We start from the raw sequence: 17,225 nt of genomic DNA on the forward strand, positions 1-17,225 counted from the left end.
TATGAGGAGGCAGCTGAAGGGAGAGGAGTGAGAAGCTCTGCAACCAGGAATGCTTGTGGAGGAAGCCTGGACCACCACAGAAGTGAAGCATCATTGTTGAGTGACGTGCAAAGGGCAGGGCCACCACTGTAGGCTCTCTTCCCATGTGACAGCCCCTGCCTCCCCAGTACTAAGAAGGGCTCCCACCAGGGTGGGCACTCGCACCCCAGGCTGCTGTCTCCTCTGCACCCCCTCCCCTCAGGAGCAAGCTCTTGTGCCCCCAGCTGCCATCTCCTCCATGCCCCCTCCCCACTGGTGCGGGCTTGTGTGTTCCAGGGAAGCCTCAGGAGCAGACGTCTGTGGGTGGCCCACATGCAGAGGTGGGGCTGAAACCACAGCTGAGCCCCAGGGCCCATTCAACTAAGGAAAAAGTGCTGAAATCTCTCCTTACAGCTGCACAAACTGTGGATTTACACCCTTGCAACTGGTTTGCAAACTCAGCACCTGCAGAACATCTGAGCAGACAATGAGTGCTCCTGCAGCCAAGATGGGTCTAGCTTTAGCAGCTGTGGACATTGTGGGCACATACACTTGGGAGTTGGTCCAGGCCAGAGTCTGAGCTGCCCCCATTGCACCCACAGTGGGTCCAGATCCATGATTCCTACAATCCTGGGACCTGACTTCAGTAGATCTATGCTGGTGGCCTGATGAAAACAATGCCTGAGAAAGACCAGGGCCAATTGCCTGCATAACCACAGATTAGGTGGGTCTGAGAGCAGTGCCAACAACAGTGTCATCCAAGAGCTCACACAATGGATGAAAGGTAATACAACAGATCACATCCATGGGTGAACAGCTCCAGAGGAGGAACACTCAGTGGCTTCTCTCCCAGTGGGCATGCTCCAATCTCACCTACTTCACACCACAAGTCAAAAATACAGCTAAGAAACAGATCTGGGGGCCTCTACTCCAACAAATAGGAAACAGACTCTGCCCCGACAAGGCAGTGACAACCACAGAGCAAAGGGGAGGCTCTGCTCAAATCCAGTGTGGGCTCTGGTTACCACAGCATCAGTCACACCTACTATCAAGGGGATAATGGCCAGCATAACTCAGGAAAGAGGTGGCAGATATCTCTACTAAAAATAGCCCTTGCACCAAAAAATGTTAAACCCACACAGGCTACACAGGGAAGTTCCCACATAAAAGTAGCCCTCCAAGACAGTCTGAGTGTCTGGCATCATGAGGAAGAACCACCAGAACATTTAGCCTTGAAGGCCAGCAGGGCTTGAGTGTAAGAGCTCCACAGGGCTGGGGAAAACAGAGACTCCACTCTTGGAGGGTGCACACAAGGTCTCATGTGCACTGGGACCCAGAACAAAGCAGTACCTCCATAGGAACCTGGGCTTGACCTACCTAGAGGTCTTAAGGGATCTCATGGGGAGGCAAAAGTGGGCTATAGCTCACTGTAGGGGCAAGAGCACTGGTAGCAGAGGCCACAGGGAATATTGATCAGTGTGAGCTCTCCCAGAGGTCTGCATTTTGGCACCAAGACCTGGCCCCACCCAACAATTGCAGACTCCAGTGCTGGAAAGCCTCAGGCCAAACAACCAACAAGTTAGGAACACAGGCCCACCCATCAAAAGACAGGCTGTCTAAAGTCATACTGAACTCACAGCCTCCTCAAGACACAACCCTTGACACGACCCTGCCTACCAGAGAGACAAGACTCAGCTCCATCCACTAGAGGGCAGGCACCAGTCCCTCCCACCAGGACGCCTACACAAGCCCCTGGACCAACCTCACCCACTGGGCGCAGACACCAGAAGCAAGAGGAACTATGATCCTGCAGCCTTTGGAAAAGAGAACACAAACACAGAAAGTCAGACAAAATGAGATGACAGAGGAATATGTTGCAGACAAAGGAGCAAGACAAAACCCCACAAGAACAACTAAATGTAGAGGAGATAGGCAATCTACCTGAAAAAGAATTCAGAGTAATGGTAGTAAATATGATTCAAAATCTCAGAAAATGAATGGAGGCACAGACTGGAAAGATAAATGTTTAACAAAGAGAAAGAAGATTTAAAGAACAAACAAACGGAGATGAACAACACAGTAAATGAAATGAAAAATACACTGGAAGGAATCAATAGCCAAATAACTGAGGCAGAAGAACAAATAAGTGAGCTGGAAAACAGAGTGGTGGAAAACACTGCCGCAGAACAGAATAAAGAAAAAAGAATGAAAAGAAATGAGGACAGCCTAAGAGACTTTGGGGACAACAGTAAATGCACCAACGTTCACAATATAGGGGTCCAAGAAGAAGAAATGAAAGGGAAAGGACCTGAGAATATAATTGAAAAAATTATAGCCAAAAACTTCCCTAACATGGGAAAGGAAAAAGTCACTCAAGTCCAGGAAGTGCAGAAAGTCCCATACAGGATAAACCCAAGGAGGAACGTACCAAGACACATATTAATCAAACTGACAAAAAATAAATACAAAAAATATATAAAAAGCAACAAGGGAGGGCTTCCCTGGTGGTGCAGTGGTTGAGAGTCCGCCTGCCGATGCAGGGGACACGGGTTCATGCCCTGGTCTGGGAAGATCTCACATGCCGTGGAGCAGCTAGGCCCGTGAGCCATGGCCGCTGAGCCTGCACATCCAGAGCCTGTGCTCCGCAACGTGAGAGGCCACAACAGTGAGAGGCCTGCGTACTGCAAAAAAAAAAAGCAACAAGGGAAAAGCAAGAAATAACATACAAGGGAATCCCCATAAAGTTATCAGCTGATTTGTCAGCAGAAACTCTGCAGGCCAGAAAAGAGTGGCATGATATATTTAAAGTGATGAAAGGGAAAAACCTACAACCAAGAATACTCTACCCAGCAAGGCTCTTGTTCAGATTTGATGGAGAAATCGAAAGCTCTACAGACAAGCAAAAGCTAAGAGAATTCAGTACCACCAAACCAGGCTTACAACAAATGCTAAAGGAACTTCTCTAGGAGGGGAAAAAAAGAGGGCACAACTAGGAACAAGAAAATCACAAATGGGAAAGCTCACTAGTGAAGGCAAACATAAAGTAGTAATAGAAAATCATCCAGGCACAAAATGATATCAAAACCAACAACCATGAGAAGAGGAGAGTATAAATGCAGGAAATGGGAATTGCATTTGGAATTAAGATACCAGCAACTTCAAACAACTTTGTACATATGTAGACTGCTATATCAAAACCTCATGGGAACTGCAAACCAAAAATCTACAATAGATACACACACACAAAAAGATAAAGCAACCCAAACACAACACTGAAGATAGTCATCAAACCACAAGAGAACAAAAGAAGAAGGGAAGAAAGAACACTGATAAAAACAAATCCAAAACAATTAAGAAAATGGCAATAGGAACATACATATCAATAATTACCTTAAATGTAAATAGATTAAATGCTCCAAAAGACATAGACTGGCTGAATGGATACAAAAACAAGATTGGTATGTATGCTGTCTACAAGAGACTCACTTCAGACCTAGGGACACATGCAGACTGAAAGTGAGGGGATGGAAAAAGATATCCCATGCGAACGGAAATCAAAAGAAAGCTGGAGTACCAATACTCATATCAGACAAAATAGACTTTAATATAGGGAGGGTGGGAGGGAGATGCAAGAGGGAGGGGATATGGGGATATATGTATACATGTAGCTGATTCACTTTGCTATACAGCAGAAACTAGAACACCACTGTAAAGCAATTATACTCCAATAAAGATGTTAAAAATAAAATAAAATAAAAGTGGGCAGAGGACTTGAATAGACATTTTTCAAAAGAAGACATCCAAATGGACAATGGGTCCATGAAAAGATGTTCAACATCACTAATTATCAAAATGCAAATCAAAACCACAATGAGATATCCCCTCATACCTGTCAGAATGGCTATCATCAAAAAGATGACAAATAATAAATGTTGGAGAAAAGGGAACAATTGTGCACTGTTGGTGGGAATGTAAACTGGATCAGCCATTATGGAAAACAGTGTGGAGGTACCTCAAAAAATTAAAAACAGAACTACCATATAACCCAGCAATTCTACTTCTGGGTATGTAGTCCAAAGAAATGAAAACAAGGTATCAAAGAAATATATGCACTCTCATGTTTATTGCAGCATTATTCACAATAACCAAGATATGGAAGTAATCTAAACTTCCAGCTACACAATGAAAAAGTTCTGGGAATCTAATGTATAGCATAGTGACTGTAGTTACTAATACTGTATTGTATAGTGAAAGCTGCTAATTCAGTAAATCTTAAATATTCTCACCATAAGACCAATCAAAAAATTGTGATTATGAGAGGTGAAGGATGCATCAACATTATGTACTAAAAATATCACAATATGTACATGTATCAAATCATCACATTATATACCTTAAACTTATACAATATTATATGTCAATTATATCTCAATAAAGCTGGGGGAGTGGAAAAAAATTTTAAATAAATAAAAAATAAAGACTCTTACAAGAGACAAGGAAGGACACTACATAATAATCACGGGCTCAGTCCAAGAAGAAGACATAATAATTGTTCTTATATATGCACCCAATGTAGGAGCACCTCAATACATAAGGCAAATGCTAATGCCATAAAAGGGGTAATCGACAGTAACACAATAATAGTGGGGGATTTTAACACCCAACTTATACCAGTGGACAGAGCATCCGGACAGAAAATTAACAAGGAAACACACAGACTAAAATGACAAATTAGACCAAATGGAATTAATTGATATTTTTAGATCATTCCATACTAAAGCAGCAGAACACACTTTCTTCTCAAGTGCACAAGTAACATTCTTCAGGATACATCTTGGGCCACAAACCAAGCCTCGGTAAACTTAAGAAAACTGAAGTCATATTTTTTCAACCACACACTATGGGACTAGAGGTAAATTACAGGAAAAAAACTGTAAAAAAACAAATGCATGGAGGCTAAACAATATGTTACTAAACAACCAATGGATCACTGAAGAAATTAAAGAGTAAATTTAAAAATACCTAGAGAAAAATGACATGAAAACAGAATGATCCAAAACCTATGGGATGCAGCAAAAGCAGTTATAAGAAGGAAGTTTATAGCAATACAATCTTACCTCAGGAAACAAGAAAAATCTCAGATAAACAACCTAGACTTACACCTAAAGCAACTAGAGAAAGAAGAACAAACAAAACCCAAAGTTAGAAGAAAGAAATCATAAAGATCAAAGCAGAAATAAATGAAATAGAGACAAAACAATAGAAAAGATCAATGAAATGAAAATCTGGTTTTTTGAAAAGATAAACAAAATTGATAAACCTTTAGCTAGACTTATCAAGAAAAAAAAAGGAGAGGGCTCAAATCAATAAAATTAGAAATAAAAAAGATATAACAACTGACAGCACAGAAATACAAAGGAGCACAAGAGATTTCTACAAAAAACTACATGCCAATAAAATGCACACCTAGAAGAAATGAACAAATTCTTAGAAAGGTACAATCTTCCAAGACTGAACCAGGAAGAAACAGAAAATATGAACAGACAAATAACAAGTACTGAAATGGAAACTGACTTAAAAACTTTCAACAAACAAAAGTCCAGGACCAGATGGCTTCACAGGCGAATTCTGTCAAACATTTAGAGAAGTGTTAACACCTATCCTTCTGAAACTATCCCCAAAAAATGCAGAGGAAGGAATGCACCCAAGCTCAACTATGAGGCCACCATCACCCTGATACCAAAACAAGACAGAATACCACAAAAAAGATAATTACAGGCCAACATCACTGGTGAATATAGATGCAAAAACACTCAACAAAATACTAGCAAGCCAAATCCAACAACACATTTAAAGGATCAAACACCATGATCAAGTGGGATTTATCCCAAGGATGCAAGGATTCTTCAATATACGCAAATCAATCAATGTGACACACCACATTAACAAACTGAAGAATAAAAACAATATGATCATCTCAATAGATGCAGAAAAAGCTTTTGACAAAATTCAATACCCATTTATACTAAAAACTCTCCAGAAAGTGGGCATAGAGGGAACCTACCTCAACATAACAAAGGGCATATATGACAAACCCACAGCTATATTCATTCTTAATGGTGAAAAACAAATCATTTCCTCTTAGATCAGGAACAAGACAAGGATGTCCACTCTCACCACTATTATTCAACATAGTTTTGGAAGTCCTAGTCACAGCAATCAGAGAAGAAGAAGAAATAAAAGGAATCCAAATTGGAAAAGAAGAAGTAAAAGTATCATTGTTTGCAGACAACATGATACCATACATAGAAAATCCTAAAGATGCTACCAGAAAACTACTAGAGCTCATCAATGAATTCGGTAAAGTTTCAGGATACAAAATTAATACACAGGAATCTCTTGCATTTCTATACACTAACAATGAAAGATCACAAAGAAAAATTTCCATTTACCATCACATCAACAAGAATAAAATACCTAGGAATAAACTTACCTAAGGAGGCAAAAGACCTGTATTCTGAAATCTATAACACTGATGAAAGAAATCTAAGATGACACAAACAGATCAAAAGATATACCATGTTCTTGGACTGGAAGAATCAATATTGTCAAAATTACTATACTACCCAAAGCAATCTGTAGATTCAATGCAATTGCTATCAAATTACCAATGCCATTTTTCACAGAATTAGAACCAAAATGTTTGTAATTTGTATGGAAACACAAAAGACCCCAAATAGCCAAAGCAATCTTGAGAAAGAAAAATGAAGCTGGAGGAATCAGGCTCCTCATCTTCAGATTATAATAATCAGTAATATTATTGATTAATATTACTGTACTAAGCTACAATAATCAAAACAGTTTGGTACTGGCACAAAAACAGAAATATACATCAATGGAACAAGATAGAAAGTCCAGAGATAAACCCAAGCACCTATGGTCAACTAATCTATGACAAAGGAGGCAAGAATATACAATGGAGAAAAGACAGTCTCTTCATTAAGTGGTGCTAGGAAAACTGGACAGCTACATGTAGAAGGATGATATTAGAACACTCTCTAACACCATTCACAAGAATAAACCCTAAATGGATTAAAGATCTAAATGTAAGGCCAGATACTATAAAATTCTTAGAGGAAAACATAGGAAGAACACTCTTTGACATCAATTGGAGCAATATCTTTTTGGATCCACCTCCTAGAGTAGTGAAAGTAAAGTCAAAAATTAAAAAATGGGTCCTAATGAAATTTAAAAGCTTTTGCACAGCAAAGGAAATCATAAACAAAATGAAAAGACAACCTACGGACTGGGAGAAAATATTTGCAAACAATGTGACCGACAAGGGATTAATCTCCAAAATATACAAACAGCTCATGCATCTCAATATCAAAAAGAACAAACAACCCAATGGAAAAATGGGTAGAAGATCTAAATAGACATTTCTCCAAAGAAGACATACAGATAGCCAAAATGCACATGAAAAGATGTTCAACACTGCTAATTATTAGAGAAATGCAAATCAAAACTACAATGAGGTATCACCTCACACTGGTCAGAATGGCCATCACCAAAAAGTCTACAAATATTAAATGCTGGAGAGGGTGTGAAGAAAAGGGACCCCTACACTGCTGGTGGGAATGAAAATTGGTGCAGCCACTATGGAAAACAATATGGGTTCCTTAAAAAAGTAAAATAGATTTACCATATGATCCAGCAACCCCACTCCTTGGTGTATGTTGAGAAATGACAAAAACCCTATTTGAAAAGATACCTGCATCCCAATGTTCATGGAAGCACTATTTACAATAGACAAGATACGGAAGCAACCTAAGTGTCCATCGACAGATGAATGGATAAAGAAGATGTGGTACATATAATATACACACAATGGAAATTAGTCAGTCATAAAAAAGAATGAAATATTGCCATTTGCAGCAACAGATAAACCTAGAGATTATCATACTAAGTGAAGTCAGAGAAAGACAATTATATGATATCACTTATATGTGGAATCTAAAAAAATAATGCAAATGAATTTATTCACAAAACAGAAATAGACTCACATAGGAACAAACTTATGGTTACCACAGGGAAAATAAGAGATAAATTTACCAAAGGGATAAATTAGGAGCTTGGGATTAACAGATATACACTACTATATATAAAATAAACAAGGTTTTACTGTATAGCACAGGGAACTATATTCAATAACTTGTAATAACCTATAATGGAAAAGAATCTGTAAAAATATATATGTATAACTGAATAACTTTGCTGTACACCTGAAACACAATATTATAAAAAAACATATACTAAAATTTAAAATATATATATAAAGACGTCAGGTGACAAAGAGGTCGTATCTGAATATGGCAGGACAAGCAGCTCCTAAGTGAAGAGTCAGCCCTAGGGAATGGTATACAGATAACTGCTTCCTCAGCCATGTGAGATCTGGAGCCATTTGTGGGTGGGAGGACAAAGAGAGGTACAGCCATGAGGTAGAAGTGAAGGATCCAAAAGTGTGTGAGAAGAGAAACAAGCAACAGTGAATAACTCTAATGAAAACAAAGGTGTTTTTGAATTATGCTGGAAATGAGAAGGCTGTGATTCTTCTGGTTTAAATGCAGCACCCTGAGATACACCCTGTAAGTCAGGAAGCTTTATCAGACCCCACATCACCTTAGAATGCTGGCCACAGAGAACAGGGCTCAATAAGTCAGAGTAAAGGCTCTTTATCTCCTCTCTGAAGGCCTCCAATGAAGGAGACCATCCTTCCCTACAGCCCCTTGCAATTTCTGGCTTCCTGCAATTTCTGATCCTTTCAAACGCTCTAAAATCTGAGAATTTCTCCTTGTTCAGTCTTGTGTGTACAGAGAAAACCAACAAGGCAGCAATATTTCCCAGTAGCTTTCATTTATTGAGGGCTATATTCAGGTTATTCATCAGTCCGTTTCTATTTGAATTGTCCTTGGTGTTTTTCCTCAAAGAAAAATGTAAAATTTTACACATTCTTCTTTTAGTCTGTGCCAATCTTTCATATACTTCTGAGCGTGGAGACAATTTGAGAATAATACTCTACTTCACTTAAGATTATGACTAGTTAATTTAGCAAAGGTATATTTCTCCCAACTTAATTATTCTTGATATATCCCATTATAATGTTGATTCAAATTCCCTCCATGGCAACATATTGGGTTTTATATAACTTGAAGTCAGTTTTGGCCTGCCTATCCCCCTACTTCCTCTTCTGTTGACTGTAGTTTTTTTTTTAAGTTTCTATGAGAATTAAACTCTATATGTAACTTATGAATTTCATTACAGTTCCACAGTATCTCTTTCCTACTTGTCAAAGGCATTTAAAAATTTCACATGTCTCCTTGAATACATGTAGTAAATCTGATGTTTCTTTTATCTGCCTTTGGACAACCAGTATATTCAACAGAAGATGCAAGGGCAGTTTCTATGCAACAGGTGCTGGATCTACCTGGATTGGCACATGCCAGGAACCTATGCTTGTGTTTCAGATGTACATGGGGAAATATAAGCCATGATCAGGGGTGGAAAGGATATATTCCACACAGTTACAATAATGTTTAGAGGCACAGCAGCTGGGGTCAGGAAGAGAGATGGGCGCAAGACAGAGAGTCATCTTCTAACTTACATCATCCCATGGTTTGTGAGCCTGAAATGTGGGAAGTTCACCTGATATGTGTGCACTATAACTCTGCTGGGATTGGCTAGGCTGGTGGTTTCACAAGGGTGACAATATCCACAATTTCCAAGTGTTCCACTAAGCATTCATGACTAAGTGAAGGAAGGAGTGAGCAGATTGCTTTTCAAAGTTGGGGTCCCACCTCCATCACAACTCCCATGTAAACTGAGGATTGACACTGCTGTGTGGGGAAACTCAAAAGTGTATCTGTAGCAGAAAAAAAAAGTTAACCAAATTCTTCCTAAACTGAGATAATTGAAACCTAAAAAGTTAAGTGACTTGCCCAAAGTCACATTGCACTGATCTATTTGAAGTGTTATTAAAAATAACCTTAATACCATATATTAAGCAATTATTACCAAGCTTATTAAAAACCTCTGAAGTGTTGGCCAGAACTTGCTCAGTGAGGAAAAGCTAGTTGAGAGTGATGATTTATTTTGTACTACTTGTACAATGGGAACCATTTTCTCAATAGGACTCAACTAAGGTAGTATATGTTCTTTATAAAAATGTTACCATGAATAGAAAAATCATCATTGTCTAGAAAAAAAATCTGAGATGACTTATTGAGAACAAAAGAGTGCTGCTCAACTCCACTGGTCCACAGAGAATCAGCAGTCTTTTCAAGTAAACAAGCTGTACATGTATTTCTGTCTCTAACATTATGTAATGATATAGAGACCTTCAATTTACAGGTTAAATTGACTGAAGATGATGGCAAGGACCACAAGGCAACAGGGAAATATGGCTTTGGGCCTTTGGAGTTGCAAATGAGCAAATGCATAAGAATACATTATTTTGGAAGAAACCTTAGCAACATATTTGGCCATAAAAGCCACTGAACACTTAATCCATGACTTCACTCCTCACTCCTATTTCTTAGGTGGAGCTACCTACTGCCCATATTGATAATCCCTGGAAGAAGGTAGTTTTCTGAATGTGAATATCCTAAATTATGGCCCTGTTCACCTCTTTCCCTCTCTCCACCAAGTTGGGCTTCTTTTTACACAGAAGCAGAGATAATGGGAAGGCCCATGACTTCATAGGATCTATGAAAGCATCAGCCTATGAAATGAAAGGTCCTCCCTCCCTCATGGAAGAGTGTTCATGACTCTTTAGACATGAGTGATGACATATTTCAGTTCCTGGAATCATGTTGGGTGAGAATGAAATCACCTCTTGCCTTACCTAGAACCTCCCCCAGCCTCAGCAAAGAAGTTCCTCACTCTGCAGTAACTGGGGCCACCACGTCTAGCTGGATTTATACCCCCTTTCTCTTCTGACAACCCCAAAGGAAAACCGAAAAACTGGCAGTTTAGCTTCTGGGTACAGCAAGTACTCATAGGGACACAAATATTCCCGTTCACAGGTGTGGTCAATGCTATGGCCCATCACACTCTTAACCTCTGATTTTCCCAGTGAGTTCTACTTCTGGAACTTCCCTGGATTCTATCATGAGGAATTATCACAGGAGCCAGGATGAGGGCCACTGGACTTCCCTTTTGTGTATACTGGTGACTTTCTGATACGTTATTCATCCCCTACCTCTTGGTGTCTCATGCTAGCAAATACAAGGGGTGAAAAGTTATAGCCCCTAGGATGGGAATCCTCATCTAATTGGTATTTCACAGCAGACTGGGACCTCTGATAGCCCATGTGTCCCCTTTAGTGTCTGTTCTTAGCAATCACATGCTTCCTTGCCGATCCTTCCGTTCTGATACTGCTTCTCATTCGTGTTTCTTTCTGCCCAGGTGTCAGCAATGTTCATCCTGCTTCCCTAGCCACATTGCCAACCAACCATTTAGAAGCCAGCTCTTCCCACTACCTCAACACTGCCCAGCCCCTCTCTCCTCTGAGGGGCACCATAGAACTGGGCAGAATCCTCGAGCCTGGGTACTTGGGCAGCAGAGGCCAGTGGGACATGATGAGGCCTCAGAAAGGGAGCATATCTGGGGACCTATCTTCAGGCTCCTCCATGTACCAGCTTAACTCCAAACCCACAGGTAAAGCACAAAGCCAAGCAGGTCAATTATTTTTCTAAATCATGTGAAACCCCTTACACTTACCAGTTACCGTGGTAACTGTACATGTACAATTACAACTCCCTTATATGTACCCCTGTATTGGAGGAGGCCCATGGGGCTTGGTTAGCACCAGCTGTCCTGTGTTTGAAGCCAATTTACTCTTTAAGCAAAGTCACCTGAGCTCCTGGATGCCCGAGAGAGACCGGTGATGTTTAGGGATCTTGCTGAGAGGCCACTGGCCCAACCCCACACCCCCCATATGGGCCCCACTAGTGACCAGGATTCTCCATCTCTCACCTCCTCCTGTCCTGCTGGGTGACTGCAGGGACTGACCTGCTAGAGGAGCACCTTGGTGAAATCCGGAACCTGCGCCAGCGCCTGGAGGAGTCCATCTGCATTAACGACCGCCTGCGGGAGCAGCTGGAACACAGGCTCAGCTCCACTGCCCGCGGAAGCGGTAGGAGAGGCCCAGGGCTTCCTGTTTCTGGTTGTAATTAGGGAGCTGCTGAAGGTCAACCCCTACGCAGAGCTTCGCAGATTTCAAAGCACTGAGGTCTGCTTTTCTGTATTTGCTCCTTACATCAGCAAGGCAGGGGGCAAGTACTATGTTCCCATTGCAGCTTATCTGAGCTCAGAGAATAACTTTCCTCACGGCAGATCTAACCAGGTCTGGTCCCCAGAATCCTCTGACTTCTCTTCCATCCTAATTTGCTCATATCTGCCTGCTGACTTCTGTGCCCTGGTCCTGTGATTGGCAAGTGTTAGAGCCAGGTCTGCAGGGCCTCCTCCAGCCACTTACCGAGGTGGCCTTCCTCCCCACCCTCTCCCCCAGGCTGCTGACACTTGGAGGCCGTCCCTTCCACACGCCCTTGTCCTGCCCACACCGCAGCAGCAGCTATTTAGGGGAAAGGGCCTCCTGAACAGCTACAGCCAGGGCATGTGATAATGCACGCAAAGAACCCACTCAGAGGAGCCACAGGAAAGCCAGGCATTCAGCCCATCAGGCTTTAGGCCCAGGATGCGAGTTCTCTGGGTTTTCTGCTGGGTTGGGATGGTATCTTTGGAGATACAGAATGAGCAACACAGAGAGTGTCTGTTACCCAAATGTGTAACTTACCTGCTTGCACTTCCTGGGACAGGACCCACCTCTAACTTCTACAGTCCGGGCCTGGAGTCCACACCTCAGCTCTGCAATGAGAACAGAGTCCTTAGGGAAGAAAACCAGAGGCTTCAGGTTCAGCTCAGTCATGTTTCCAGGGGTGGGTGGTCACTCCCAGGCCCCTTTCTTTCCTGGCCACACCAATCACCAACTGGAGAAGCAAAGAGACAAGGTGGAGAGAACAGAGCTACCCAGACCCAGCAACCCCAAACTCCCATAGCTATTCTCAATCTAGAAAGGGCTACTTTCTGGCAGTTCCCAACCACGGGCCCTCAGACTCCTAGGCTCTGAGGACAAGGGCTCTAGGAAATCCACCACCTCTGTGCAACGCCCCTGCAGATACTGTCATTAGTTATCAAACTAGATTCCAGTTAGTGCCTGTTCTACCTGCCCACAGCTCACAGCTAGTTTGGACCTAGGAAAGGAAGGAACATGAGGCCTATACACTCTCTCAGGTTTCTCCAGACATTGCTGCAGCTCTGTGTGTCCCTCCCATGCTGATCTGCTCTCCCCATATCTCCTCACCACCTCCTACTCATACACTCAGGGCTCCTCTTTGGTTACTAATTCTCACGATTATTGTTGGGCTGCACCGTGCAGGTCTGCAAGCCTTGTAATTCCCCAGCTGCAACACCAAAGAAACAGCCCATAGACAGTGACAGAAACAACATTCAATGGATACAGAATCTTACAGTCCTAAACAAAGGTCCTGGAGCAACGCTCCACAGTGTTCGGCAAACAGCAAGCAGAACAAGGCAGCAATCTTCACTACTCGGGGTGAGGGAGGCGACAATTTATAGGGAGAATGGAAGTCAAGTTGGCTCACCAGGGAAACCAGAGCCTGGGGGCGGGGGCAAGCATGTAAGTGGTTACTGCTTAAGCCCTATAATTAAGCAGATTGGATAGTCATGTAGGTGAAGGAGGGGCAAGCATGTAGGTGGTTACTGCTTAAGCCCTATAATTAAGCAGATTGGATAGCCATGTAGGTGAAGGAGGGGCTGGTCAGCAAAGAATGGACAGAGAGCAAGAGAACAGCCATCTTGAATGGTCTGACCATACAGTTGTGTCTGGAGGTGCCAGCAAAACATCCTCCAGAGCTTTCCCAACACTATTCAGTGGGCATCCACAGGTGGGCATCGTTTCCTCTGTGGGCTGAGGGGGGATTGGGGAGCCGACCTAAGTCTGACCTAAGCGTTGATTGATTTAATCAAATCAATATATCATAATTAAAAAATTATTTTTACTTATAAATATTTATTGAATAGTCATAAAAGACTAAGAGTATTGTCCAAAGGATTAAGCCCAGAATGAAAGAATACTTGTGGAAAAGGAAAGAGACATCAAGAGTTATTTCTAAATTAGCCTCCTCAGAGCAAGAGATGTGAGAAGAAAGGTCACTGCGTGGGAAGATAACAAAAGCCATAGATAAGAGAGGAGGCAGAACTTCTAAATTACCATTGCATGCCTGGAAAAAACCAGATAGACCTCACAGGTGAGAAGATAGTAAGATTTTAATGAGCTCAATCTGCCAGGCCCAGGAGATTCCACCCCAGACGACTAACAGCACCGGAGCCTTATTCTCAGAATCCCTGTCAATAGTCTTTGAGAAACCATGAAGATCAGAGGGATGCTGCAAGACCAGGAAAGAACAGATAGCTCTATTTGCAATATGATGAAAACAATATATATACTAAAAACTGTAGTCAAGAAATTTTGATGTGGATCCTTGGCAAAATTCAAGAATGGCTTACTGCACAGAAAGTATGTGAGGATTTAGAAAACAGTGAGTGTCAGGAAGCAGAGTGTTTTCCCTAAAACCAACGTGGGCCATATTAAATCAGAGGATCAAGGGCATTGAACAGATAGAGGTTCCCATTCCCAAGAGCATGTGCATGTGGTGAGCAGATACTCCCTTTTCCTCCCCTGGTAGCATAAGCTGGCCTTCCTTTTGCCTTGGTTCTTTTGTCAGGGTGGAGGCAGACCTCTTCTCCACGGTGGCTGCTTTCAGTGCAGCTCTGACTCCATCCCCTCTCCCCCAAGCTCTGACCCCTAGGATAAGTAATCAAAGAGCCCTGGTAACCCTTAAATGTTCCGTTTCTTTAACTTTCTGAAGTTTGGCTGTGCTGAAGTTCAGGACCATGTTAAAACATCAACATCTGCTTTCCCTTCCTAGCCCACCCCCATCTCCAGGTCCATATAGTCAGGCAGGATCACAGAATGTCACCAGGAGTCACCCAGTCTCTTGTAGCCACCCCCTGGAATCCCAGAAAACCACTTACATCTGCATCTCAGGGTCAGGCCTGGGGAGAGTCAGGCTCCCCCAGGTGCTCTCAGATCTCGGACTGCTTTCTGGTTGGTGACCTTGGATAGGCAGGTTTCAGGATCCCTCCCAGGGGTTCTAACCCACAAATAATATCGCTGAGACTTTAGGGGACCCAACTATGCTAATTCCAAAGGAGGGGTGTTTTGGGAATTCCCTGGCAGTCCAGTGGTTAGGACTAGGTGCTTTCACTGCCATGGCCCGGGTTGAGTCCCTGGGTGGAGGAACTAAGGCCTTGTAAGCCGTGTGGTGCGGCGGGGAAGAAAAAAAAAGAAAGGGCTGTTTTGCCATCTTGAGATTGGCACAAATATTCAAATATTTACCAACTAGCAGATTACCTCATGCCAGCCCTGCCTACCCAGGCGTAATATCCAGGCATAATATTCCTAACGACCAAGTCTTACTTGTGATGCCCAAGTGATATAACTATGTCAGCATGAAATCTGAGCTCTTGTTCACAGCTGGGAGTTTCAGTGTGGCCTGGAGTCAGGTTCTCTACAGCAACAGGAGTGTAGCCTGTGCCAATCTGCACGGGGGCTTCCAGGTCCTCAGTGTTCCCACCTCATGGCCCATCCTGAGCCGTCACCTTCTGGAGGGATTGAGAGGCTTTAATGAGGGAAATCTGCTCCAAAAATACTTGAGAAGATTGTAGAATCCTATTTGGAGTTGTAAAGAGCCACCAAACACAGGGTGCTTTAGGCCTTCTGACCATTGACAGAGAGCCTGTTTTTCTTCCCAGGGAGAGTCCATGAAAAAGGAGCTTCTGGAACTGAGAACCAAACTATCCAAACAGGAGAGTCTCCTTCAGAGCACAGCTGAGCATCTGAAGACCGCCAACCAGCAGAAGGAGAGCATGGAACAGTTTATCTTCAGCCAGTGTGGGTGCCCCCAGCCAGGGAATGGGACAGGAAATGGGGGTCCTTCCAGGTCCGCTACCTGTGCTGTGAATGGACAGAGACCAGAGAGGTTAGGGGACGGGGGAGACTGACGTGACATCTCTAAACCTCCTGTGCCATCAGTAATCGTGGAGGCAGAGGAGGGGACACAGGGTAGGGGGCAGCAGGAGACCCCAAGCTGAGTGTCCAGAAAGACAAGCTTTAGAACACAAACCCAACGCAAGCGTGGGCCCACTGGTCATTTCTGCCTTGGGGGCTACTTTCTTGTTTCAGTGACCAGGACACACGATGTTTTGAAGAAGGCAAGGAAGAATTTGGAGGTAAGGAAACTACTGCACCAGTCGGAGCCATAGAGCCCACCCCAAACTTATCACCATCTGTCATCAGAGTGTGCAGGTGATCCTTGACCTGCTCTGACCTTCCAGGAGGAGATGTCTGGTCCATCTGTGGGAGCTCAGGTTCTCATGAGCATCCCTCTAGATTCCACTCTAATCAGCTCTCCACCCCAATGAGCAACCTCCCTTGACCTCTCGGTTGACCCTTACTTTGTCATCATCTCCTCTCCTTACTCCAATTCTGTCTCTTTTATGCCAGGTCAGGAGTGGGGAGAAATGCAGTTCAGTTGATTCTCGAGGTCAGAGGACATATGGGGTCTGCCTCTGAAGGAGCTTTCAGTAAGGGGATCCTGAGGCCTGTCATGTGTTCTGGGGTTTCCTATACCACCCTATGAAAAAATAACAGCAAGGGGCTTCCCTGGTGGCGCAGTGGTTGAGAGTCCTCCTGCTGATGCAGGGGACGCGGGTTCATGCCCCGGTCCGGGAAGATCCCACATGCCATGGAGCAACTGGGCCCGTGAGCCACAACTACTGAGCCTGCGCATCTGGAGCCTGTGTTCCACAACAAGAGAGGCCACGACAGTGAGTAGGCCAGTGCACCGCAATGAAGAGTGGCCCCAACTCGCTGCAACCAGAGGAAGCCCTTGCACAGAAACGAAGACCCAACACAGCCAAAAATAAATAAATAAATAAATAAATTTATTTAATTAAAAAAAAAGAAAATATGAAACGACCAATCACAAGTAATGAAATTGAAACTG

The 17,225-nt window shown here is 43.0% G+C and overlaps 1 protein-coding gene across 1 annotated transcript; it reads left to right on the forward strand.

Annotated features, from left to right (window-relative positions):
• The first annotated feature begins 10,883 nt into the window (after positions 1 to 10,883).
• LOC132503541 (myomegalin) lies at positions 10,884 to 14,932 on the forward strand. Its single transcript, XM_060120056.1, has 5 exons — positions 10,884 to 10,890; positions 11,482 to 11,733; positions 12,080 to 12,211; positions 12,894 to 13,013; positions 14,883 to 14,932. The coding sequence occupies exons 1-5, from the start codon at positions 10,884 to 10,886 to the stop codon at positions 14,930 to 14,932; spliced, it is 561 nt and encodes a 186-aa protein (XP_059976039.1).
• Positions 14,933 to 17,225: the final 2,293 nt, after the last annotated feature.

Source organism: Mesoplodon densirostris, chromosome 2, assembly GCF_025265405.1.
Source record: "Mesoplodon densirostris isolate mMesDen1 chromosome 2, mMesDen1 primary haplotype, whole genome shotgun sequence".
Taxonomy (NCBI): domain Eukaryota; kingdom Metazoa; phylum Chordata; class Mammalia; order Artiodactyla; family Ziphiidae; genus Mesoplodon; species Mesoplodon densirostris.

What these genes read in the sequence shown, in the direction of transcription:
- LOC132503541 (XM_060120056.1), top strand. An exon ending in GCTTAACTCCAAACCCACAG is followed by an intron (nt 11,734 to 12,079) that starts GTAAAGCACAAA and finishes GGGTGACTGCAG; the next exon opens with GGACTGACCTGCTAGAGGAG. An exon ending in GCTCAGTCATGTTTCCAGGG is followed by an intron (nt 13,014 to 14,882) that starts GTGGGTGGTCAC and finishes TTCTTTTGTCAG; the next exon opens with GGTGGAGGCAGACCTCTTCT.